General features: G+C 38.8%; 1 protein-coding gene across 1 annotated transcript in view; it reads left to right on the forward strand.

The window, feature by feature from the left end:
• Window positions 1-286: 286 nt before the first annotated feature.
• Window positions 287-25,618, forward strand: part of LOC140171469 (uncharacterized) — a 51,636-nt gene continuing 26,304 nt past the window's right edge. The window contains exons 1-7 of the mRNA XM_072194738.1: window positions 287-589; window positions 6,776-7,022; window positions 7,909-7,968; window positions 9,163-9,235; window positions 20,683-20,861; window positions 23,561-23,800; window positions 25,532-25,614. Coding sequence (XP_072050839.1) covers window positions 403-589; window positions 6,776-7,022; window positions 7,909-7,968; window positions 9,163-9,235; window positions 20,683-20,861; window positions 23,561-23,800; window positions 25,532-25,614 — 1,069 coding nt within the window. The 5' untranslated portion in view covers window positions 287-402. The remainder of the gene's footprint in view (window positions 590-6,775; window positions 7,023-7,908; window positions 7,969-9,162; window positions 9,236-20,682; window positions 20,862-23,560; window positions 23,801-25,531; window positions 25,615-25,618) is intronic.

Consider the following 25,618-nt stretch of genomic DNA (forward strand, 5'->3'; position numbering starts at 1 on the left):
ACTGACAAAATGTCATAAAAAAAGGATGCTAGGATCACGAAACACCGATATTGATATAATGTACCCGGGATAATGTAGTAGTCCTCCGACCCGCCTTTAATAATGCATACACCCAAAGTCACCAAAATTCCTGGCACCACTGTGGTGCCGTCAAATGAGGGCGCTCGTTTTATGGGTGTTTTCCAGGACAGTCTCTTACACATAATTGAGTGTATAGCAGCGCTAATATTATCCACATTGAATGACTAGTGCTAGGATTGGGAAGAAACTGTTGAACTCCCAAAATGGTGGCTTGCATAGCAGCTTTCTGATTTTCTGACATGCTGATACAGTGGTTATCAGTTTAATATTTAACTGATTATTTTGTTGATTTCGTATTTACGACCTTTAAGCTAACTCCATATGGATCTCGAGGAAGCAACCAAAAATATGGTGATTGGTTCGGGCTTTGGCACTGCCCCGTTCGCTACTAATTCGAGTGGGCATCAGCGACCGGCCATGTCGCTTTCCGATGCCATACACAGTCTTCAACCATACGATAAAATCGTACAGATTATTGAGGACAATCCGGCTGCCGTTAAAGACAAAGGTGGGTGGGGCACTCTTGCTTGTTTGTTACATGGAAATGGTGCGATTGAACTCGTTGTCAAACTTATTTTTGTTCAGACAAATTTAATTTCAATTTGACCTGTCACTAGAGTAGACGTTCGCCTTTCGTATCTCTTTCCTTGTTGGAAAGGTATAAACGTTGAGGAGATAGGAACATGTACAGAAGATCCGGGACCTACTCTGCCATTTTTGGCTGAGTAACGGTACATGTACACGGCCTTTTGTGCCTATGTAAATTAGTCATTGTGTAAAGCTGTGTTTATACCCAGACTGAATCATTGTCGCTAACTACACAAGTTATGTGTTCAATTTTAGAGAACGTTGATAGTCAGGCTCACATCACACACTATAGGTGGCGCTATTCGTCCATAGGGAAGTGGAATGTGCCTGTACGGTCCAAAAATGGCTTTACTGTGGGGCTCAATGCAAAAAATTACTAAAAATTAATTTTGACAACCAAAACCTAAGTGATGTTGACTTATGTTGGTACTGGCATAATAATGGATTCATAAGCTATCACATAGTGCAATCTATGTTCCACCAAGTGGACGCTCGTTAAAGCGAAAAAGCAATTTGTGTGCAAATCAAGACCATCCAAAACAGCTTTCTTACAGTAAAGAATAGGAGGTCATCTGGGGTCACATACAGTAGTGTACATTGTACATGTGCCTGCTGTCACAATTTCACACACAAAATTTTGGACAATTTGGTGACACTATTTTTGTCTGTAACTTCAAAAGTAAATGCACTAGAAACATGATTGACCCCTTATTGTTTAGATAATTTGATTCTCTTTCAAATGAAAGAACTTTCAGCTAAAAATATTGAACTTCAAAATTTTATGAACATACCTAACGTTGACCGACAGAGGGTGTCAATATAGGCCTACGACGTGTTGCTTTTGAAAAACAGCGAATCATGCGCATGCTCAGCAGCCTGAGCAGGCAAATACGACAGCGATTTAGTACACTGACCATGCGTGCGATTCAGGTTTCTCCAAAAGCGATTGAGTATAAATGCATCTTTAGAAATGACCGGCGATTGTGTGTTCTCAAGTGGGTTTTATCATGTTAATTAGTGACCTCGATCAAGCATTGAAATGCTGTCATTTTTTGTACTGGATCGTTCAAGCATCTCCAACAAAATTTTCAATGTAAGTGCCTCTGGCCCTAGTAGAAGTAAAAACGGATACTATGGCCAGAGTTCTAGGGCTACCTGTCACTGACAGTCGCCAACACACATCGTCATCATCCCTTTCCTTTCCTTTCCTTTCCTTTCTAGTACTTTCTTCCTATAGCAGCTCATTTGAGCTAAACTGGAAGTCCTCTGGAACTTAGAGGAGGTGATTATACAGATATATCAGAACCGGGGATGATCTAGTCATGCCAGCAAGACTTCAGTCTTTATCATAAACAAAATGACATCTACTGACCTGAAGTCTTGCAGCGGTACATAGTCATAGGGATGCACTGTACATTTAAGAAATCCAAACTTCAAGCATCAAGAAATATACCTTGTATTTGTCAGTTTTACCTCAGAGATGCTGTAGACCCTCTCTACACAGTGCAGAAACATCACAAGTAGAATGTTGCTCAATATGATAAATCCAAATCATGAAAATCAAGACATTTTGCAGAGCAATATTTTGACCACTTTTGCACTACATTGTAAGTAAATTACTCCCATGAAGATTGCAGGTTTTGCCAACCCTGGGAATTTTGAACCCACCCAAAAGATGAGATAAATGTTGATCAATTACCTCAACTTTGTGAGTATAGACTAGTACAGTGGGATTAAAATCATCCAAGCACACCCAAACCCTGGTACAATGGGAATAAAATCATCAGTGCATGCCCAAACTGTTCCTGAGCTACATCCTTAGAGCCCAAAAATGAGCCCACATATTGTGACGTTTCTTATTTGTGGAATAGATAACAATAGAGTGCACTGTAACTCTAGGTACGACGAGTTACAGTTACTGGAACTAGGGATGACCCCCCTTCTCTTTTCGAATAGCTCTGACACTTAACGTGCACAGGATTTGACTCTTCCTGTACACGGGACCACCAGCTTTACGTGACTTTCCGAACCACGAGACACCGTTCATACACTACATGGGTCATTCCATATCAACTCACCTAATTTTCAGAAAAGGTTGGCTGGTCACCCTCTCAGATTTTCTTTAAAATCACTTAGGCCAAGTAACAAAAATAACATGTATATCGTCCCCGCCCTCACCGATTTTTGGAGATTTTCAAATATTTTTGTTATTTTTCCTAGATTTGCTCCCTAACTTTATTTCTAAAATTGTTGTGACTAGAGTTAAAGCCTTAATGTACGATCTTTTTAAATTTTTAGATTTTTCTTTTTTTCTTCTAAAATGATAATATGCAATCATTGTGAAAGTTCCCAATACATTTGGACGCTTGAAAAACATTGGGAATTTGCAAAGAAACAACATCATAAACTTCACCTCTATCACTCGAAACATCTCGCACTATTTGGATTAGGACAGCGAAAAGTGCGGCCTCAGAGTTAGTCTCCTCTGGCGGCCAGTTTGGTTACGCTCCCTCCACATGTGGAGGGAGCGTAACCAAGCTAGTTTTGTACGAGACTACGGTTTGCGATCGTGCCCGACACAAAGTCATATTCTAAAAAATTATGACTTTATGTCGGACCAACAGAAAACCGTCCCGTTTTACTACAAATAGGACGAATTTGACAGTTTGCTCATAGATTTAAGTTAGAACATGTGTAAGTATTACAAATATACCAAAAAATCGGTTTTGAAAAAAATAAAGGTAAATTCTGAAAAAAGATCGTACATTATGACTTTAATACCCGTATGCGTAAATGATTATTAAGCTCAATATGCCCATATGCATAACAGCAACATAGCCGGACCCACATGACCTTTGACCTGTTTTATGTCCTTTGACCTCGGATGACAATTAATTAATTAATGAATTTATTTATTTATTTAACTGACCATTTCTTTCTTCAGTTAAAGGGTTAATATAGCCTAATACAATCACCAGCATAAAGTGGTATAGGTCTAATCCTGGGGACTTTTATTTATCATAGCCTGATTCCTCAGTTTTATTTTACCAAGTTTAAGCTCAATCCAGCTGATAGTGTACTGTTTCACCCCATTGACCCCTTATGACCTTTGACCCTGGATGACCTATTGGATGACCTTTGACCTCAGATGACATCACTTATTTACCGTAATTAACTACATCAATTAATAAATATATTTTTATTGTTTTACTGACTACACTTTCTTCCTTCCTTCATTTAATGGGTTAATATAAAACCCACAGTGGAAGACATTGGCTTGATAGCAAGAGTTGGTATATTGTGCAAGGCCTATACATGTATCAGCATGATCAGAACATATCATCAGAGCATGGAGGTAGTAGAGAGCTATTTATAGATTAACAGAGAGGGCATTCAGGGTGCAATATACCATACTGTGGATTTTGGATAAAACAAACAAAATATCACATTTTCGCAGATTTTGAGCCCAATCCTTTACCGATCTCGACCAAATGTGACCTCCGCATTCCCCTCGCATCAAGGAGTCCACCCTCCGAGTTACAGCCCAATTGGACCAAGTTTAAAATTTGACCTTTGACCTTCGACCTCCGATTTGACCGAAGGTAGCTTACGACACTCCCGTATTTTTCTGCATCCCCGTGCGAATTTGGCGAGGGTCGGATGAAAACTGAGGGAGCCTTTTACCAACACGCATACATACACGCAACATAAGGCAAATTATAGTAAGATGAAGAGACATGTTCAGAAGTTCTTGGTTATCATTTATAAACACATTGTAAACACTTTCTTCAAGCTAGGGGTAGGGCTTTGGGGAAATAACAAAAATATCTGGGGGCCTCCCCGATTTGATGATGTGTTGACAAACACTTTGCAATTGCGATTTTACACAGAAATGAATGGTAAAAAAATAACACAATAACAAATAATAAGGACCTCCCTCTCCGATTTTTGAAGAAGTCCGGACGATATACATGTTATTTTTGTTACTATGGGTCAAATGAACACATTTCAAACGGTAGGTCTCAACTCCTTGTCGTTTCTGAGTTATGGCTCGTTGAATATTTGATGTTTTTGGCGCTTAATTTGTCCACTTCCCATTGAAATACACACAAAATTGTCCTAAATACCAACCCAAATTTTATTATGTGGAAATGACCCACCATAATCAAACTCTCACATATTCAAAATACTTCTATGATGTTCCTCTGTACCAGAAATCAAAGTGGTGTCAAGCCATCTTCATGGATAAATGACTGTTTGGAGATCGCATTGAAATACACAGTAATGTTCTAATTCCCAAAATGCAAAGTTCATCAATTTACTGTGTATTTCAATGAGAGATTCAAACACTAATTTAACCATGAAGATGGCTTGACACCACTAAGATGTTTGGTACAGAGGAACATCATGCAAGTATTTGAATTTGTGTGAGTTTGGTTATGGTGGATTATTTCCCACAAGGTCAAATGGGGTCACGAACGGGGGGTCTTTTGGCCGAGGAGTCATCTTTGCTCCACACCTTGCTCAGCATTTTGTATAAATTTTAAACACAATTCGATGCTGTTCTTTTTTATGACCTTTTCATTGTAAGTCTATGGATTGGAAATATATATTAGAGAAGGCCGGAAAGGGTGCTAGCCATTATAGCATCATTTTAGGCACTTTAAAGGGCATTTCATGATCCACTGCCTCATCCTCCCACTTTTCTCAAATAAAGTTGAGATTTTTATACTACTGGAAGCCTCTGGCTACATAATATTTATATGTACAAAACATTTTTTGCAGATTAATTTGTTTAAAGCAAAAATATCGTCAAATTAAAATTACTTTCTGGTGTACCAGAACAAAATTACAACAGCAACCTATGAAGGAGGTGTAAAACACTCGCAAACACAAAATCTGAATCAACTAAAATTTTGGGAATAATTAAATACTTTTGGAGAGGGGCAGGGTTCGAATTCAGTCAATTTTTTTGCATAGCTGTTTGTGTGATGCAAAACACATGTTTGTATAGCAGTTTCCAAATTTTGCATAGCAGTTATTTTGCTATGCAAAAAAAAAAAATGCGTAGCATTTTGCGATGCAATATTTGTATTTTGCTATGAATCTACAACTTCTGTCATTGTCATCAAATCTCGGCTACAAAGCCCCCAGACGATCACATGTCACGCTCGAGGGCAGAGTTTGAGGGCAATTAGCAAATATAATTATATGCACGAAGCAGGATCATAGCATTTGAAAAAAGGTAGGCCTTTTACCGCGAGGAATGAGCATTGAAAAATAATGTTGCAATTTTGCAAACCTGGTAAAGTCGCCCCACGACCATAAAGAACAGCAAAAATACCACAGATAAAAAAACCCTTCAAAAACGATAAAACCAGATTAAGTCTTCAGTAAACTCTTCACTTAATTTTCGTTCAATATTTTCTCAACATTATCTCATCCCCGTAAAAATATTGCAAGCTTCCGGAGGTCGCTGATCTTATGGTTTTGGTAACTCCCTTCACCAGGAACATGTGTTATGATTTTGTGTATAGTTAGTGTGTGCAATCGCGACATTCTCTCGCATAATTGGGGGGGGGGTAACGCTAGTAAACATAAGCATGACATAAGCAATCAACCACGACAGATTCCGCAATATGGTACCCAACATTGCTTTGTCTTATTTTTGCAACGGAATACAGCATAATTATCTTAGATGTAACGAGAATGAGCAAATACCGACTGTGTGATGTTTTTCGTGGGGAAAACCAGATCATCCAGATGTGTTTTGAGGTAAATGCGACGTGTCGCGGAATTTGGCTCGCAAATAGAGATGCATTGTGGGACTTTTGAGGCAAATGCGACGTGAAATTTAGAGCTGTTTAGCTCAAATTGATGTATAGCACTTTTAGCGATGCATTTTGGAAAAGTGCATAGCAGTTGATGGAAATTGCATCGCAAAATGTGATGCGAAACCATCAAATTCGACCGCTGGAGAGGGGGGGGGCATGAGCATCACCTGATAATTTGGTTGATATCCCAAGCAATGACACAAGAGATAGTTTGTTACCTTTGTTCAAGTTTTGTAAAACATATGCTTTTTGTTTCATTTGTAACATTTTAGGATGGCATGGTTTAACCCCGATGCACAAAGCCGGCTTACGAGGTGACCGAGATGTCACCAAACTCCTCATGCAACATGGTGCTAATATCAATGAGCCTAATGACTACGGAGAGACACCGGTTCATTATGCATGCAAACGAGGTAATCCTGTGAATATTCATGAGATGGTGCAAGCAGGAGGGGATATAAGAGTGACGGATAGTGCTGGAAGGAATGCGCTACACCATGCAGCTTCAGGTGGATGTGTGTAAGTATATCACTTTTCATAAACTTTTGCCAAGTCAGTGAGTTATGTCACTGAGAACCATGTGTCACTGAAAACTATGTGTGTCCAACAGTGTCATACCATTTTTAAATACAATTTCAAATATGCATCTTTGTGAGAAAACAAGAACATTTTCAGCTTAAATTAGCACAATTAGCATGAATTTCTTTCTGGTCTGGCATCCCAAAACAACACTGTGTAGTAGTACAATGTACATGTAATATATTCCCCCTTCATATCCCAAAGTTTCGCCATACCACTACGCCCAAATAGATCTTTCTTGACAAGATATCTCATGCATTTTATTTAATTCAACCCTGAAGTATTTCTGTTTAATGTTGCTGGTATATATCATTGCTTTTATTTTATGATCTTTTTTTTTAATGAGAAAATGATGTTTCTTTATATTTTATTTTAATTAATTCTTTAGTGGGAAGCTCTCTTGTATTTTTTTGTATGTTCCTCGTGTCATATTTGAAAAGATAAGGTCATGATTTTTATTTCGTTTCATAAATATCATTATAGCACCCTCTATAAATTTTGATCTATTTTTCTGGATGAACTGGTATCGGAGTGAAACGTCTCAAATTCACCGATTTCATTCGGCCTGGTCCAGAATTCCTGGGTGTGATTTGGTAACCACAATTTGTGTGAAAAAATATTATCTATTACATGATACTAAAAAATCATCAACAATGAGAAAAATGGGGGGGGGGATGATGATTGGGTTACAGACCTTAAAAAAATGTGAAGGTCATTTTTGGTGACAAATTGATGTGATGTGTTCAGCAAAATAGTAATAACATGATTTCTAAAATATAAAATCTTTAGAATTACCAGTATTTTCCTGTTTGCTGTTATTTTACAGGGCAGCTATGCATTATTTATCGGAGGTTTGCGGGATGTCATTTAATGACAGGGATCGCAAGTGAGTATTTATGACCCAATTAATAATTGACCATTTCGGTAAATTCCATAAGTCTTTGCGGGTACACCTGAGAACTCATCATTTTATGTCACGCTGACTTGCAATGCGCAGTATCGATGTTCGATAAACAATGTGCGCATTGGCGCAGATCGATGTGACGTCAAATAACGAGTTCTCTGGTGTACTCGCAAAGGCTTATGGGATTTACCGAAATGGTCAATTGCCAAACATATTGAGCTTAATATTCTCTGATTTCAGACACATTTTTTGCACTGTAATTAATTTGTTTTTTCAGAACTGATTGGTTTCATAATCATCTACAGTCTACAGATTAAATTTAGATATGCTCTCTCCATTATAAATGTCATGAGATAGTTTTGTCCTGTGGAGGGGATATTGCAACATAAGTAGCATGTACTCAGTGTACAGAGAGCCACCCCTCTCCTCTAATTCAACATAGATGAAAGTAGTTTTGCCAGTGGACTTTCCAGTATCCTCAACATTAAGGGAGAATAAGGAAGGGGAATGTTTGTACTTCTCATAAGACATTGTATCTCTCTGAATTTGCAAAGCAGCAATGAAGAGTTTCAAAATAATGTCAAAGCATGTCCACATAATTTGTATGCGTCCACTGTGAAGCATACATCTGTACCGTCGTTCGTCCTGATGCTGTAGCTCTTGAATAGATAGGCTAATTGACTTCAGATATTGTAGGATAGGTAGGCCATGTTCAGAAACATTTTTGAGGGTCTAATTTGCATATTTGTTATTATGATGATGAGCTAATTTGCATATTGTGGGCTTAAATTAGCCCTCCGTCCATCCGGATGCAGTATGGATAAACGGAGCAACTTCAGCTATTGTAGGGTTTTTAGAACATGGTTAGAAACTCTGGCTACTTTTTTCTAATTTGCATACATGTATGAGCTAATTTGCATGTTTTTGTTTTAAAATTTAAAAAAAAAAGTTCAATTGTTTTTTTCAAATTTTTTTTTAAAAGGTTTTACTTTTTCAAAAACAAAATGTTCACAAATTTCGTACAGCAACACACATCAAGGTGGAGGTATTGTGTTCGAAGCTTTGCATTACGAATCATCCAATTCTATTTTTCTTTGATTGTAGATGATTTGATCAATAATAAAACCTAAGTGTGTTTTAATATTTGTGATGTTTTTTATCCCATTCTATGTACAGTGGACAGATGGCAATTCATATAGTGTGTTACCAAGGCTTTCAAGATGCTGTCAAATATCTACTAAGGAAACAGGTAGGCTTACATCTCAGGGAAATATTAAAGAAGGTTGTATCTGTGAAGGAAAAACCTAACAGTTACATTGTACACCCCTTAGGTAGACTGACAATATTATTTATACGTCCTACCCAGTCTCGTTAAGGCTTTTAGCGGGATCCCGCAAAGTGGGGCGATACCTCGTCCCATTTTTTTCACATGTCTGATTGTGGCAATTAGCACCTCGTAGGTGTTCCGATAAAATCAATGGTCAATAATAGTAGTGGCACCAGTCGCGGTACGCTGCAGTACGACAGACCTCTGCACCGTGTACATTGAATAAACAATTGGCAGTGATTACTCTGGCTTAAATCATGGGTCAATATAACTGTTAAAAGATTCTAGGAAGGTGTAAATGTGTGATAAATGGATGAATATAACTGTTTACTGTTACAGTAACCAGCGACTTTATTGCCAGGTTTTAATATTGCATTCTCCAGATCGGTGTAAGAATTATATATCAATCATATAAATAGCCAAGTAAAATGTGAACCCATGCCATGTCGTGATAATTATTTAGTTATTGCTATCACCATCCTATGGTTGTGGATATTATCATCTATTTTAGTGAAACTATGCAATTTATGATATATTTGCGATATGTGAATTATTTAATATTCAATTTTATTACATCCCAGCGACTCCTTCTGAAACAAAACAGAAAACTAAACAACATCAATTCAAAACACACATAGCGATCAAGATAATTAAAAATTCATGATAGGCCTATAATTATTATTAGTTATTTTCTTTGAACCTCGCCTATTAATGGGGGAAAAAGAAAAAAAATTCTTAGCTCTAATTTACGGTTTGTTGTTATGTGGTTTTCATCTCAATACTAAAGTTTGCGTGTACCCAGGCATCGAGGCATTCTCAACCAGGGACTCGTGGAAGCATCTATGTATAGATGGAGGCCAGCCGCGAAACCCCGATCTACAGCTGTAGCAAGCCTAGATAGCGGCCCGATGCTAGCGGGCCAGGTAGTAGCCAAACTCTTCAGCTCGTTAGAGAGGGAACACTTTCAAATGGTTATCATCCTTTTTAAAAGAGCGCCATCAAAGAGTGGTTGTTGACGGTCATCACTCGGAATGGATCCATGTCGACTCAGGGGTTCCCCAGGGCACTGTTCTGGGTCCCCTGCTCTTCCTACTTTTCATAAACGATTTGCCTCATAACATCTCGTCATCTGTCAGACTTTTCATGAGCGACTGCATTCTTTATAGAACTGTCGGTGGACCAGAGGGACGAGAGCAGCTGCAACAAGATCTCAACACGCTAAGAGCATGGGAAACTAGGTGGCAGATGGCCTTCAATACGGAGAAATGCTTCGTCATGAAAGTGACTCATGTTAAGAACCCATCTACCCATAAGTACATGTTGGGAGGATCCATCCTTCAGGAGACTTCAAACCACACCTACTTGGGAGTTGAAATTACGTCTGACCTCAAATGGAACCATCACGTGGACAAGATCACTGCCTCTGCCAATCGTAGTCTAGGCTTCTTACGACGCAACATCTCCATCTGTTCAAGAAGAACCAAGGCCAGGGCTTTCACCACATTCGTAAGACCTCATCTGGAATATAGTGCGCTGTTTGGGATGCATATACACAAGATCAGATTACTCAGTTAGAAGCCATCCAACGCAGGGGAGCCAGATTTGTCTTCAATGACTACCAGTATACAAGCAGTCCTACATCTATGATCACCGCCTTAAAGTGGGATCTCTCTCTTTGAGGAGGAAGGGCGTCGCCTGAATGTGCTGTATGGCGCAGTACACGGTCACCTATCCATCCCGGCAAGAACCATCTTACGCCCGACCACACGCTCATCTAGATTTGTCAACATAAACAACACCTACCACCGTATATCTACGAAGAAAGACTGCTACAAGTTTTCTTTTTTCCCAAGGACCATAGTCGATTGGAACCAATTACCTTTTCACATCACATCAGCAACTGACCAAGAAGTATTCAAGCAACAACTCCATGAACACTTAAGAAACTAAATCATAACTTGCGCACTCACTAAACCCTGCTCGGATTACTCCACCTGCATACAGCAACAAGGAGTGTTGGGCAGTATATCAGCAGATGCAGATACATTTTCGCCCTGGGTTTTCGCCGTGTTGAATCTCCACTCGTTGCACTCTAGGAATGCTAAAATTAAATAAAAATGAAAGTTTCTTAAAAGGTCCTATTGATGATTCGATCCTTGAAGGTTGAATTAATTGTATTCGATCGACACATCGTGTAGGTCTACCCGCTTTAAAATCAACAAGAAGTTCAACTTGAAACATCACTGGGAATCAAGCCCGGTCCCCGCACTCCGTGCATCCGCGGGTATTCATGCTTGTCGAAAATTTTGCGAAATAAGGGGTGTTTTCAGATGAAGAAACGCGATTCATGAAACACACAAAAAAGGGTGTTTTTTCAAACAACGTGTTCGCGAAATTAAAAAAGAAGGGCATTTTCATCCAGCAGCCTACGCGTTTCTGCCAGAAAAGGGTATATTAGAAATATCGTTCAAGCGTTTTAGCTAAAATAGGGTATTGTCGAAGGGCAAATAATTCGCGAAATCGCTAAAAAGGGTCTTTTTCCCTAAAACTTCGCGAAATGAGGTGCAAAAGGGGTGTTTTTAAAGTTCACCGACAAGCATGAATACCAGCGGATGCACGGAGTGCGGGACCGGGAATCAAGTTGAAGTTAAATTGATTTTGATATTATCGACATAGTTCATGTGCAAGATATTATCACAAGACTTGTAAATTTTATAGGCCTATCTTGCACATTTCTTACCTGATTTATATTGCTTGTATTGCTATAATCATTTCAAGACATAATTTTGTATGCGTTTCAGCAGTGTTTTTTAGTACTTTTGGCACATGTTCCCACTACAATTTTTTTACAATCGTCCGATGACGGCATTTTTCTTGTCAGATAGACCTACTTGTCATGCTTGTTCTCCATCTCATCATGACAACACATGCGCACCGATGGTATATATAGTAGGGTCATTAATTTATCTTTTCCATTTTCCATAGACCCTAGAGTGAATGTTGCATCGTATTTCCATTTTAAAACGTAGGCTAGTCATCGTTTTATCTTTGGTATTATATTCTGTCCAAAAAAATGGACCCGTAAAGTCTATGATGGACCATGCTCAAGGATCAGTGATCCCTTGCACGATCCATGGACATTGCCCTGCACTGCAGCTCGCCTGCCTGATGCCTACCGTGAGCCGAAACATCATCTTTCTTGTTGCTATTAAACCTCCCACGAAGCCTATCGGAGATATCAGTGAAAATCATGGTGAAGGCAGCTTTTAGCCTTGGGGCTGGTATTGTTCCAAAAAGTTCGCATCTCTAATATTCTGGCTGACCTCACTAGAAAATTCAATTCAATGAACACAGCCTTGACATAGATCCCGCCAGCGCTCAGCGGCGGGCCCGCCATGGAATCCCAGTTCACTATCTGATTCAGGTACATGTACATCATCGGATTTAACATCCATCATAAAAAATGGCTTGAAATTTTGAAATATACCCCAGGAGCAGTACCAGGCCTCACTTGCAGTACATGTACAAAAGTCAATTTAGTATTTAGCACCATGGCATGGCAACAGCTGATTTTCTCTGGAATATTGTCAACAAGCCCATATCATTGGTACATTAATACCATATGCATCGAGTTGTAACCATGGTAACGCCGGGCGGTGGTCTTTGTGGTCGATGTCCATACCATTGGTACATGTACCATGCATGGAGTTGTAACCATGGTAACGCCGGGCGGTGGTCTTTGTGGTCGATATCTGGTATATCATGCGTATACATTACAACCTGGATGTACAACCAATCACAGTGTGGGAAAGCGAGTTCAGGGGCTGTGCAATAGTTATGAGCCGGGAGGGGGCAGGGCTGTCAACGCATTGGGTCACTTTCTCACGGTCTCACGCCAAGGTAGTATAATATCACGCCTAGTAGTAAATCTCACATAAAAAAGCTGGAAAGCGAGTAAAATCTCACGCATCGTCAAAATTTTTGTTGTCCCTCCCCCCCCCTTTTTTCACATTCTCGAGCCCGTGGCTCAAATAATCATGGATCAAAATGAACATTGTAGTCGGCAAATCCCGGGATAAGTACGCCTCTGTCTCACGCCAAGCAATTCCAAAAAGTTGACAGCCCTGGGAGGGGGTGGGGGATAAGAGTTTTTCGGATTCACTTTACTTCCAAGAATTTTTTCCAACCCCATTAGAAATGTATGCCACCATAGGCGTAGATCCCGAGGTGGGGATATATCCCCCCAATATTTTGCCATGGGGGATTTACATTCATCCCCCCAGGGGCGTCGCGTCAAAGGGGCACGTGGCCCCCCCCCCCCCAATTGATTGCAAAATTTAGAAAATGCCATAGGAAAATGCCCCCAAAGCGGCTTGTGCCCCCCCCCCCCCCAATCAGACCCGGTTGGGTCCGATTGGTGCCAATTTTTGAAATGATTCCACTTTTGCACCATATTTACACCAGTTTAGCTTTAATAAGGCACAATTTTTCATTTGTACCATAAACTTATTCTCTTGCCAAAAGGTGCCTGATTTACTATACTTTTTTCCAACCCCACCCCCCCCCCATGTCAAAAAGAAATCTATGCCACTGCATGTTATACCATGGAAGTACTAGCCCTTCCATGCTTTATAGGCCTACTCAATTCATACTCACTGCGCTCTAATTTGTCAAATTATTATTGGAGTAGCTATAATTAATGACGGGGAGGGGGAGGCAGGCGCGTTGTTTCCTACAATAATGCTGGCCAATATTTTTAAATATTAAAATATCGTTGTCCTACACATTTTGGTGTGTAGCCAGTTTTTCAGAATGGACGGAGGGGGGATGGCCACAGACTTGCTATATTTTTTGCCAACAGAACCCGATTTTTTTTTGGGGGGGGGGGGCCAGAGCTCAAGAATCTAACTAAAAAGGGAGAGAGATTGGGGTGCAGAGGAAACTTTTCCAACAATTTTTCACCGCACGTTTATGGGGCTGGCATTTTCTTGGAAGGGAGGGGGGTCCAAATTTATAAAAAGTCGGCGCCAATAAAATTGCGACCCCTATTTTGACAACAAATATTTAATGACCCTCCCCCCACCTTACCCCCTATATATGCTTAAAACACACTATCTGTGGTCATCTTGTGACTCCTATACATTTTGGTCATCAAAATTTTATGACCCCCTTTTTTTTTTTCCAAAAGTTTATGAGCCCCAATATATTTGGGACCTACCCTCTTCCGAAGAAAATGCCAGCCCCCTTATATACCAATATCTGTTTCCCCTCCCTCTCACTGCTCCCCCTCCCATAATTCCCGATACCGTCACTGCGGCATGCGGATAAACATTTTGATATTGAATTTTAAAAGTCAATATCAAAATTATGTTTACACCAGGGTTACACGCACACATATTATGTTGTTGCCATTCCGTCTGGTTACCATGGTTACATACACATGGTCCCCCAACCGCTCCCCAATAATAATGATCAGGCGGCATAGGACACGCAACACGGACGTACGAGGCTGGCGAAGATACAGGGCTGACAGCCCCATTCACAATACACGGTTAGCGATTATAAATGGACAATTAACATACTTGCAGTGGGGTACTTTGCAGAACCCCAACGGTTTTAGAGTAAGATAATTTTGCTTTGACACCACATAACAAATTTAGAATTGTTTGTGAAGATTTCATGATTATGTGTTAATCCAATGGCGACGTCAAAAATAGCGATATCGCATCCACCATCATCTGATAATGATCATGATAATAGGTCATCAACGGGTCAAGTATGTTATTTACATCAGGGATGTGAGGCTATACTCTCACATCCCTGGTACCATGCATCTAGTTGTAACTATGGTAACGCTGGGCGGTGGTCTTTGTGGTCAATGTGTACAGCCGTTCGGGACAAGTGTGTGAGAAGCGATTTCACATCAGGCTGTATTTGTTTATATTTTTTTGCGTGTAAAGTGTTACATCTTCCAATATTTTTAAATAATAAATAGCCGTATTGTCCTGGCAGATTGTGTTTAAATGCTAAGTTCAGTATAACTTTTGTGGTGAATAGTTACATCAACAAATCATGGTTGAATGTTGGCAACACGTGCTTTCTACCGTATTTTATGGACATTCTACCGTACTTTTACAGAATACCGTATATATGCTAATTATACGGTACTTGTAAACATCATCGTTTTTGCGGTACAATGCTGGCAACTTTAATTGACGGGTATTTTACCGTCAGTGTATGCTATTAAAATGTATAAAAATCTCAACCTTTTTTTTATAGAAAAGCGGGGGGGTCCAGCAAAAGTGGATTTGAGTCCGAATCCATACATCACTGCAGTGTTAAATGCATGCGCGATTTGGGGGGGGGCTTTAGCGCCAGCCCCGAGGTAAAAGCAGGGGGCCAAAAGAAGGGGGGCAAAACAGGGCGGCAAAAAAGCGAAGGCGGCAAAAAGAATTGGGAAAGAAAAAAAGGCGGAAAAAATGTGAAAAAGGAACTAAAAAAATACAACAAAATGTGTTGCTTTTAGGGCGCTAGCGCCGAAAATCCTTTGCTTCAACCCCGGGGTAGGAGCGCCACGGCACGCCACTGAAAATGTATATTGAAAAAGCAAGAAACAGAAAAATAGCTCATGCAATAAGGGGCTGTGCAATAATTATAAGCCCCGGGTAAAATTTCGAACGGCCCGCCAAAATTCGCTTGCCCCCCCTCGGCCTGCCAAAAATAAAAACCCCCTCCTCTCGGTCCGCCAAAAATCTTTGCACCCCCCTTTTACACATGCCAAATTTTGGGATCCCAATTTTCAAACTTTAAAAGGTCTAGATATATGTTGCGAGCGCAGCGAGCAGGAACATTTGCATATTAAAGCGGTTTCGTACTGTTTTCCTAAGCCTTTTTAGAGCGTTATATTGAAAGGCGCCCCATGAATGTGTGCCAAAAATCGCTCGCCCCCTCTCGGCTGGCCAAAAATCGCTGCCCCCCCTTCGCTCGCCAAAAATTTCTTGCCCCCAATTTCACCCTCCCCCAGGGCTCATAGTTATTGCACAGCCCCTAAATAGGCCTATCTAAAAAACAAAACAACAAGCAAACAAACAGAAACAAAAACTTGCCCGATCTCAACATTCATCCCCCAGTAGGCCTCTAAATATTCTAGCACTTCCTTAAAAAATCATGAGAATTTTATTGACACATCCTATACCAATTAGTTAATTGATGTATGCATAGCAGGTATTTTATGGGGATAACGTAATCTAATGTAATCTGGCAAAACCAATGTAATCTGGCAAAACCAATGTAATCTGGCAAAACCAATGTAATCTGGCAAAACCAATGTAATCTGGCAAAAGCAATGTAATCTTCTCTGAATCTGTCAAAAGCAATGTAATCTGTAAACAATGCATAGACAATGTCAAGTAGTCCCTATATAATCGATGATATTGTACACAAACCTGTTAAATCCAATGTGCGGTGGACTGCGGTATACTTTGCGGCAAACTGCGGCATCCTTAGACACTCGACATATCTGAGAAATGTCGACAGACGTACGCATGAAAAAAAAAAAAAAAAGGTTTGTCTCAGGACCCCAGCGAATAGCTTTTAAAATGAGATTAACTTTTTAGTGCATTTTTTCTTTTCTTTCTACCTTTTTTTTTTTTTAATGATCATCGTAGTTTCCAAGAAAAATTACATTTTCGGCACAAACAATTGGCGATCATTTTGACAAAATGTCAAAAATAAATAGGCCTACTCCAAGAACTGTATGACATCGTTCGCTCTGAATACCGATCTGGGAAAATGGGTCTTTGTGACCTATATTTTGCAAAATTTTCTGACTGCGAGGCCTCGCACCCCAGTGTGGTCCCACAAAATATTTTTAAAGTTTAAGCCCCCCCCTCCCATGTTGAAAATCTTTCCAAGTCTATGAATTTATTTGTACTACACAAAGTGCCCAGTTCATTCACTTTTCTTGCATAAGGCACCCATCCAATCTCATCTAACCAAACATTTTTATGTACAAAAACTACATTTATTTACCGTAGTTAGATATTTGGAGAGTAGTTTCGAAAAATTGGTTTGAAATCGCCACTTCCAAACTCACTAGAAAGTCGTCAAAATTTGCCGCAAACAAGTGCCAATCATCTGATCTCTTCCGGGTTTGATGTGTGCGTTGGTACCATGCGCAATGGAGCTTCAGTTTTCATTTAGACTTAGAAACCTACGGCATGGAAACACCGCGGTTATCAGCGAATCGCACGTGGTTTTTTTAAATTACGTTTTTCGAATCACGGTCATCAGTACTATTTTCGTTACATATTTTATGAAGAATGAATAATATTACGGGGATGAATAATTAAAGGTTCTGTTTTAGTTCTACGGACATGCATGATTCATGGCGAATCGAGTCATAATGTAAATAAACATGGATTGGATATAAAACTAGCAAACATTTTACTGGCGATCTGTTGAAGACACAATTTTACTAGGCCATTTTCTGAGCACTGAACATGCTGGATGATGCTGAATCAGTCAAAATGGAGCCAAATTTATAGGAAAAAATTATGCATCGCACATGTTGCGATCATCTACTGTTCGATGTTGCGATGTATGATAGCAGGGAAGTGTATAGCAATTGGCAAGTTTTGCATCGCATTCGCGATGCGAAACCGGCTAATTCGAACCCTGCATGGATTATACTTTTCATTTAATATTCATAACTTATGATTCTGATATTTGTAGCGTTTAAAAAAATAAACACGAGGCGATTGTGCAGATTTATCAATGCGGAAAAGGGGATTGCATGACGGTCGTGGTCAGTCGTGTATATCCGAGGTTCTCGCGATAGCCCATGTAATATTACAACAATGAGGAATATTAGGCGCATTTAGGCCTAAGTTGGTGAGTTGATATCAAAAAGATAAGCTTTCTAGGACTAGGTTAAACTCCCGGGTTAAACTATGGTTAAAACAATTTTGACCGGCGATTTTAAAATGAGTAGGCCTAGGTCTATTTTCAGGGTTTGTCATATTAGACATCAGTAGCCCAGAATGGCTTCTTTATTCTAATTATCTCTTAAAAAGCTATAGGTCTAATTCAAAAGTTTGAGGCGTTGTCATTGCCCCTTAAATTTATTTGATAGTATCAGAAGGCCTATAGGCCTCACGACCACGATAACAGTTCATCCTTTTGACAAATTGTCTCATATCTTCTCTGCATATATACACCCGTGCGAGCTACCCGGACAACACAGTACACTTTGTGATCGCCAGCAAAATATAAACATACAATACAGTTATATCTTAATTATATATTATCAACTCCACAACATCATACAGTTATATGTAAACTATCAACTTCACAATATAATCATGATTTAAGATATTAAGTGGACATGAGTTTCAAATCGGTGACAACACAAGGTAAATACTCCCGATCGATCGAGTAGACGGTGACAATGTTTGTTCTTCCTTGTTGCCAATTAGGTCATGTAAATAGATCTGTGCTTGCGGCTTACCGCGGTAGGCTTCGTATTGAGTTGATGCGATGGTGTTTATTGATCAGTCTCACACTCTCGTGATAAAGCAGATTAGCTGATAGCGTCTAATTGGGTCGGCGGCCTGCGGTATAAATAAAACAATGGATTCGCGATATGCGGCGGGTCCGTTCTACTGCAGGAAACCTTATAAATAATATTGTCAGTCTACCTTAATTATGACCACAAGTACCATATTCAACCTAATTAGCCCCTTCCATAATAAACACCCCCTTCAGAATTGTTTGAGTGACATTGTCCAAGTGCCTCCTTATCAATGCATTTGTAAATATCGAATATTGTATTTTAGCTATAGACTTGTCTGTAACCATCAAATGGGTGCCACAACTTTACACGCTTTGCATTTCTGTGGCATCCACATCTCTCATACCACATTATTAAAATATTATTTTGTAATATTAATATTGGTATCTCAATTGTAAATTATTTGGCATTGCATTGTTACTAATTTATTACAAAATGTTTTTTTCTATATCATGTTATTTATATGTATGTGTGTTGAGATGAAAATAAAACTGAACTGAACTGAACTGAACTACAACTACATCGTAAATTCCACCCGGTGGGTTCAGTCTTCACTGACAATGTGTACGCATGATGGTTCCAATTAGGGGTACTTTTCAAGAAATGTCCGCGGAATTTTCGAGGACAAAATTGTTCGCGATTGTCATGTTACTCCGAATTCACTAAGTTTGTATTTTCGCTTATGTCTGCATTTAGACAGCAGTTCTGAGCACTTGTTTAGGGTCTTTATCAGCTGTCAAGATGTGGTATTTCTGTGCTAGACACAGTAGTTTGCCTGATGAATCCATCGTGGATGGATGGATGAAACTGCCAGTAGCAAAATAATTGAATTTTTGCATTATTACCATTTATACTTACGCTCTTCTTTACGAATCGAGCACTTTTACACGCTTCTTTAAGAATCAAGCACTTTGCCTACCAGCAAGTCAGCCTTATTTACTTTATATCAATAAATAAATATATAATATTCAATGTTTGATAATACTAGCGGGACACCCGTCCCGCTGGATTAGTAAGTATAAAGTCAATGGGAATGTTCACTAAAACAGTAATTACTGAATAGGTAGAATCATTGAAAAGGTAAATTTTATTTATCTAAACCTGCCTCTCCTTACATGTAGGTCCACATTTCCTTTTTAGCTTCTTTTTAAACCTACCCCTTGTTAGGCCTACATAATTTCCCTTTTAGCCTCTTTCTTTATTTTTAGTTTCTTCTACAGGCCAATTTTGTTCCATTCTTTTTTAATTTTGCTGCTTAGCTTGTGATTTTCCGTTTCCATGTTTTTTTACATATTTAGCCCTGTTCCCGTTATTTTCTAAATCTATTCTTTCTTTCTTTCTTTCTTTTGCTTCCTTTCCTTAGTCTTCGTAGGCCTAGTAATCCAGTTATCCCTTATCCCGTACCATAAACCATAACCTGTACGCAAGTTGGCTATGCGCACCTGTGTGCGAGTCAAGCGGCGGGTATGCCAACGCGCTAACTACGACTCGCTTTATGCTAGACATGTGGATGCGTTGGTTGACATAGCCCGTAAACAAACAACCGCTATATATTTGCCGGAAAAACTCAATTTTTTACTGATTTTGAGGCCAATTCTTGACCTTTTTCAATCAAAATTTCTTACTTTGGCCTGAATGGATCAGATTGGGCCACATATAGTATGTTGTAGTACCTGGGAGTGTGGGGGTTAAATAGTCAAAACTGTAGCAGTAGTAAACCTAGTCATGCAACAACTCAAATGAAATTTAAAGTCCCATAAAAGTAATTTTCTCACCATTTTAATTTTCCCTTTGACAGAGATCAAGTGTGAGTAGTACAGACAACTTTGGCAATACAGCCATCCATATAGCCTGTGTGAATGCGCTGAGTGAGACCTGCTGGACGCTGTTAGAAAATAGTAACTGTGCTATCCTTACCCAGCAGAACAGAGATGGTAAAACACCGCTAGATATACTACTAGATGGGAGGACTTCCTCGTGAGTATTAATTATTCTGCCATAACTGTTGTGATAAGTATATGTGACCTGCTACCACGAAATCAGCGTAAAGTTGCTGCGACTTTATGCTCATTTTGTGGAGTTGGTAGTTTCGAGATATTTGGTCTGACTAAGTTGATGTTCTTTGTTTACCGCCACCTGTACAAGCCAGTAGTATTATCCTTCGTGAATTAGGGGTTCATTCATAGGATTGAGGGCATAAATCAACGATCATGCCCGAAATCCTATGAATGAACCCCGTTCATACATACCCAACATTCTGAACATTGTTAGCAATTCAATACAAATGAAAATAATAAGGGTTTACACATTTAAATAACATTTCCATACCGTTTTCCTTCAAAAATTGGGAGAAAATGGGTAGGCCTACTTGCAGGAAGCAGCTCAGCTCATAAGGTCAACGGCCGGGAGTCAACGCGTTCATCTTTTGCGCTCCGCGTGAGATGGGCGCGGTGACATGCGCGTGTACGCAATACTAGCAAATCGTTGATCACGTTAATTGGGTTCCAACGTTGCGAGACGCAGCTAGTTTATGCCCTCTGTACTGGTCATAAACGGAATTTATGACCAGCAAAAAAGGGGCCAAATCCAATCAGAAACGTCGTTATATCGTGAGTATGTATGAATGGCCCATTGTACCCCCATTCACAACAGGTGAGTGAACACCAACGCATTAGCCAGGGGTTTTGTGTGACTAACACCTTGCGACTTTACGCTGATTTCGTGGTAGCAGGTCACATATAGAGGGCATGGTGGCTCAGCGATTTGGGTTTGGACTTGTAATTGAGAAGTTGAGGGTTATGTTTTCATGTTGTGTATTTAGGCAAGGCTTTTACTTTTATTATCCCTCTCCACCTAGGTGTATTATGGGTAGCAGCTAAAAGATGTGAAGATTTTTAGATTTACTGTATGGGAGGTGCCACCTGGCCACCTTTTATGACCCCTTTTTACCTGTTACTCACTGACAGAAAAAAAACCCATTTTGATTTTGTAAAGAAAATTCTGAATTAACTTTGTATCTAAAAGGCGTAATATATTCATATGTTTCTTTTACTTCTGTGTACAATACACACCTCCCCTTGACAGAAAGGTCTACCTTTCAGAGGGGATATGTAAAAATGTGCTCAAAAAAGTTAAAATTATAACGAAAAAATAACAAAAGGACCACTTTTTCAAAAAATATTCATATCAGCCGGAAAAAGTTCACTTTTTGCATGCAGTTGAATTTATTTTATGAAAAAGTCTACTTTTTGAAAATTCTGCCAAAAAAATTCTGCCTATCCCCTTGATTAAGTTCAACATTACATGCGTAGTAAGCGAACAAAAGTAATTTTTATCTCCTTTAGTTAACACTTCAAATTTCACTGTTTTTGATGAATCAAAAAGATCAGTTTTATCTTCACACAAAAATTAAAATTAAAATCTCACAATAAGATGGTATATAATGCCATCAAAAGGAGGGAAAATTACATCTTGATGAGGTGAGCGATTTATGAATAGGGAATGATGGAAAAATTAATTGGTATCAAAAAGAGATATACAAGGAATGGAACAATGATATTGTGGAACAATGGCACATTGTATTTGAAATGAATAGGCATTGTTCTCATTATGCTCTTGAGTAGACATTTAACCCTCTCCACATGGGTGTCAACTGCAGACGACAAATTTCACATTTTCTTTAAAAATTCAAAAATTTCAGAATTTTATATTTTCATGACTATAAAAAATGCATCAAAATGAGTACAAACAAGCCTGGTATTGGTTCAGTGGTTCTTGAGATAGTGCTTGATATTTTGAGAAAATGTATGAAAAGTTGAACTTTTTTATGTTGAAGCCTATGGGCTAGCATGCAGAGCATCAATGGGATCTTGATTGGAAATTGATTGGAGTTGAGCACAAGAGTAGAGTCAAAGTTTCTGTACAGATTATTACTACTGCTGTGTTTAATGATACTTTATAGAACCACAGGATATCACCCTTGCTATTTTTGTTCTTAATCGTCTGATCTTATGTTTTGACAAAGCAAAGAATTATTTTTAAATTCTTAATACTGATGATCCTTCAGGTATCTTAAAATGTCAAAACGATACTATATTGTATGACTTTCTAAATCTTGACAAAGAATTTTTTTTCAAATTCTTAAACAAATTTCTGAAAATTATTTTATAAGAATCTCAAAAAAATGATCCATACATTCTACAACTTTTGAAAGTTTTACAAAAATATTTAAAAAAACCAATTTAATTTTTTGAATTTTGATTTGAACGATATTGTAAGCTGTGAGCAAACTTCACGCCTGCTTTACACATGGCATGACTGCACTGTGGGTTAAAGTACTGTTCTTAAAAAGCCATGAAAAAAATTGAAAGTTGGAAGGTATTTATATAATTCATGTTCACTAAAGAATAAAATCATTAGCCCATGTTTGTTCTCACAAAATATGGGAAAATATGATATCTATGGTCTGGTATCGTATTCCATTCAGCCTTCGGCTTCATGGAATACGACACAAAACCGTAGATATTTTCCTGTTTTGTGAACAAACATGGCGGGGGTAACTAGTAATGTTCATATCCATGTTTTCTTTTACTGTCATTATTCATAGAATACTTTTATCTTAATTCCTTTCTTGTGAATTAATTACATGTAGTTCAATTTCTTTTTTTTCTTTACAGACACTTGTATGTATACAAGGAAATGGAGTACTGGTCCAGATCTCGCAACCCAAAAGCGCCCCCTAAAGGACCGCTCTTCACATGGTTCTTTATGTTGCTCCTACCATTCTTGGCCTTCTCTCTCATCGTGTACATAGGGACATTTTTAGGATGGTACAGCTCATTGGTAGTATGTGCAATGACATTATATTTGGTTGGTTATGTGGGCTTTAGGTCACATAGATTATCACATATAAGCAGGTGAGTTGATAGTGTTGCTAAAACTTTTCAGCGCCAAGGTGCGGCACATTGGATCACCAGGCCACAGTAAAGGAGTCTCAAGTAGCCCAATTTTTAAGCTTCCAAAAAAATGCCCAATACTGGATATTTGTGCGGATTGACCTGAGTTAAGAATGCAAATCGCTCACTTAATGGCTGAAAAGCACTTGACTTAAAAACTTCCGGTAGCTAATGGGAAGTTACGGACCGATCAATAAATGGTCACAAAACCCTTTGTAATTGAAATTTGGAGCTTCACAGACTCGCAACCTTTATAAATCAGCTAAATTTAAAGGAAAATACTAGCCCAAAGTAGCCCAGTTTTTTTTATAGGCAAGTAGCGGCACGGTTTTTTGAGTAGCGGCAAGTGATTGCCAAGTAGCCCAATTGTGCACCTAAGGCGCAGCGTTGGCATCACTGGAGTTAATGCAATTTGGGTTTTGTAAATTGGGCTATTCCATTTGAAATACGCTATCCCCTGTGGAAGATTAAAAGAAAGTCTTCCACAGAGGGTTAATGTTTTTCAAATGGAATTGGCTGAGGTTAATTATTTTGAAACTTATACTTACACTGTATATCATGGCTTTACCATCAGGAGTATTTGAAATTGGAAGTTGCCCAATTGTCTAAAATAATAATATTTATTTAAATAACCAAAATACAAACAATATAATATTCTGTAATTTGAAACTCATAATGCCCTCTGTGAAAGATTTATAGCTAAATCTTCCATGGGGAATGTGGATTTTAAATGGAATAGCCCATTGGCATTATATGTGACCATCCACCACAACTGAGCCCGGATGTCTCCAGTGCCACTATTGAGATATGCTCCATTCAACTTAACAATAAACAATAGGAAACAAAGGATTTATTGACTGTTTTATTGATTTTTCACTACTTAAATGTCAAGTACTATAGACATGATATACATCATTTTAAAGCTAATTTCAAGCGGAATATTTTGGTTGAATATCTCAAAAATGATGATTGGCGACTTCAGGGCTCAGTTGTGCTGGATGGTCACATATGTCATTTGAGGATCTGCAATGGGTGGATGTTACAATCTAAGTGCGGATAGGTTTGCGCCAGGCTTCGGCTGCAACCAGCCTAATTGATGCGTTCTGATTGTGACGATTCACCAGGCAGTGAAATTACAGCGCTTTGAATCCTCTGGAAAAATGCGCTATATAAAATCCGAAATTTATTTATTATAATTTATTATTACACAGAGAATTCTTATTTGTGTGTCTTCATTTGACGGTGTTTACGAAAGCATAAACATTCCTGTAAGCATTGTGTGTCAAACGGGGACAAATATTGGCCAACCAGGGACAAAAACACACAGTTCAAGTTTTTAATTGCCTATCCAAGGACTCTTTTGCTATTTTTTTTCACAGTTTAAAAAAATCTGCCTAATCGAAGTCTTCTACAATGTATCTTTAAAAGTTACTACCTTGAGGTCCTGTTTGTAAAAAGACCATTTTGGGCATATTTAGAATGTGGGGTTATGAAAGTTTGACAACCAGAGACGACCCCGGTTGTCCCAAAGGTGTCCTCATCCTTATTCAAACTTTTCGGAATATTTCGGAAGCTCATTTTATAACAAAAATAGGAAGATAAATTAGGGGAAGCCTAATTTGAACATTTTGACAAAGTGTAAAAGTTCATCATAATGTAGTTGATGTTTTGTCTTGCTTTTTTTCATTGTAGATGGAGCAATCCAGTTTTTTGTGGTGCATTTGCAGCAGGTCTCATACACACATCAGTTTGTTACTGCGTCATTCTACTGCCTGATAT

Source organism: Amphiura filiformis, chromosome 15 (genome assembly GCF_039555335.1).
Source record: "Amphiura filiformis chromosome 15, Afil_fr2py, whole genome shotgun sequence".
Classification (NCBI taxonomy): domain Eukaryota; kingdom Metazoa; phylum Echinodermata; class Ophiuroidea; order Amphilepidida; family Amphiuridae; genus Amphiura; species Amphiura filiformis.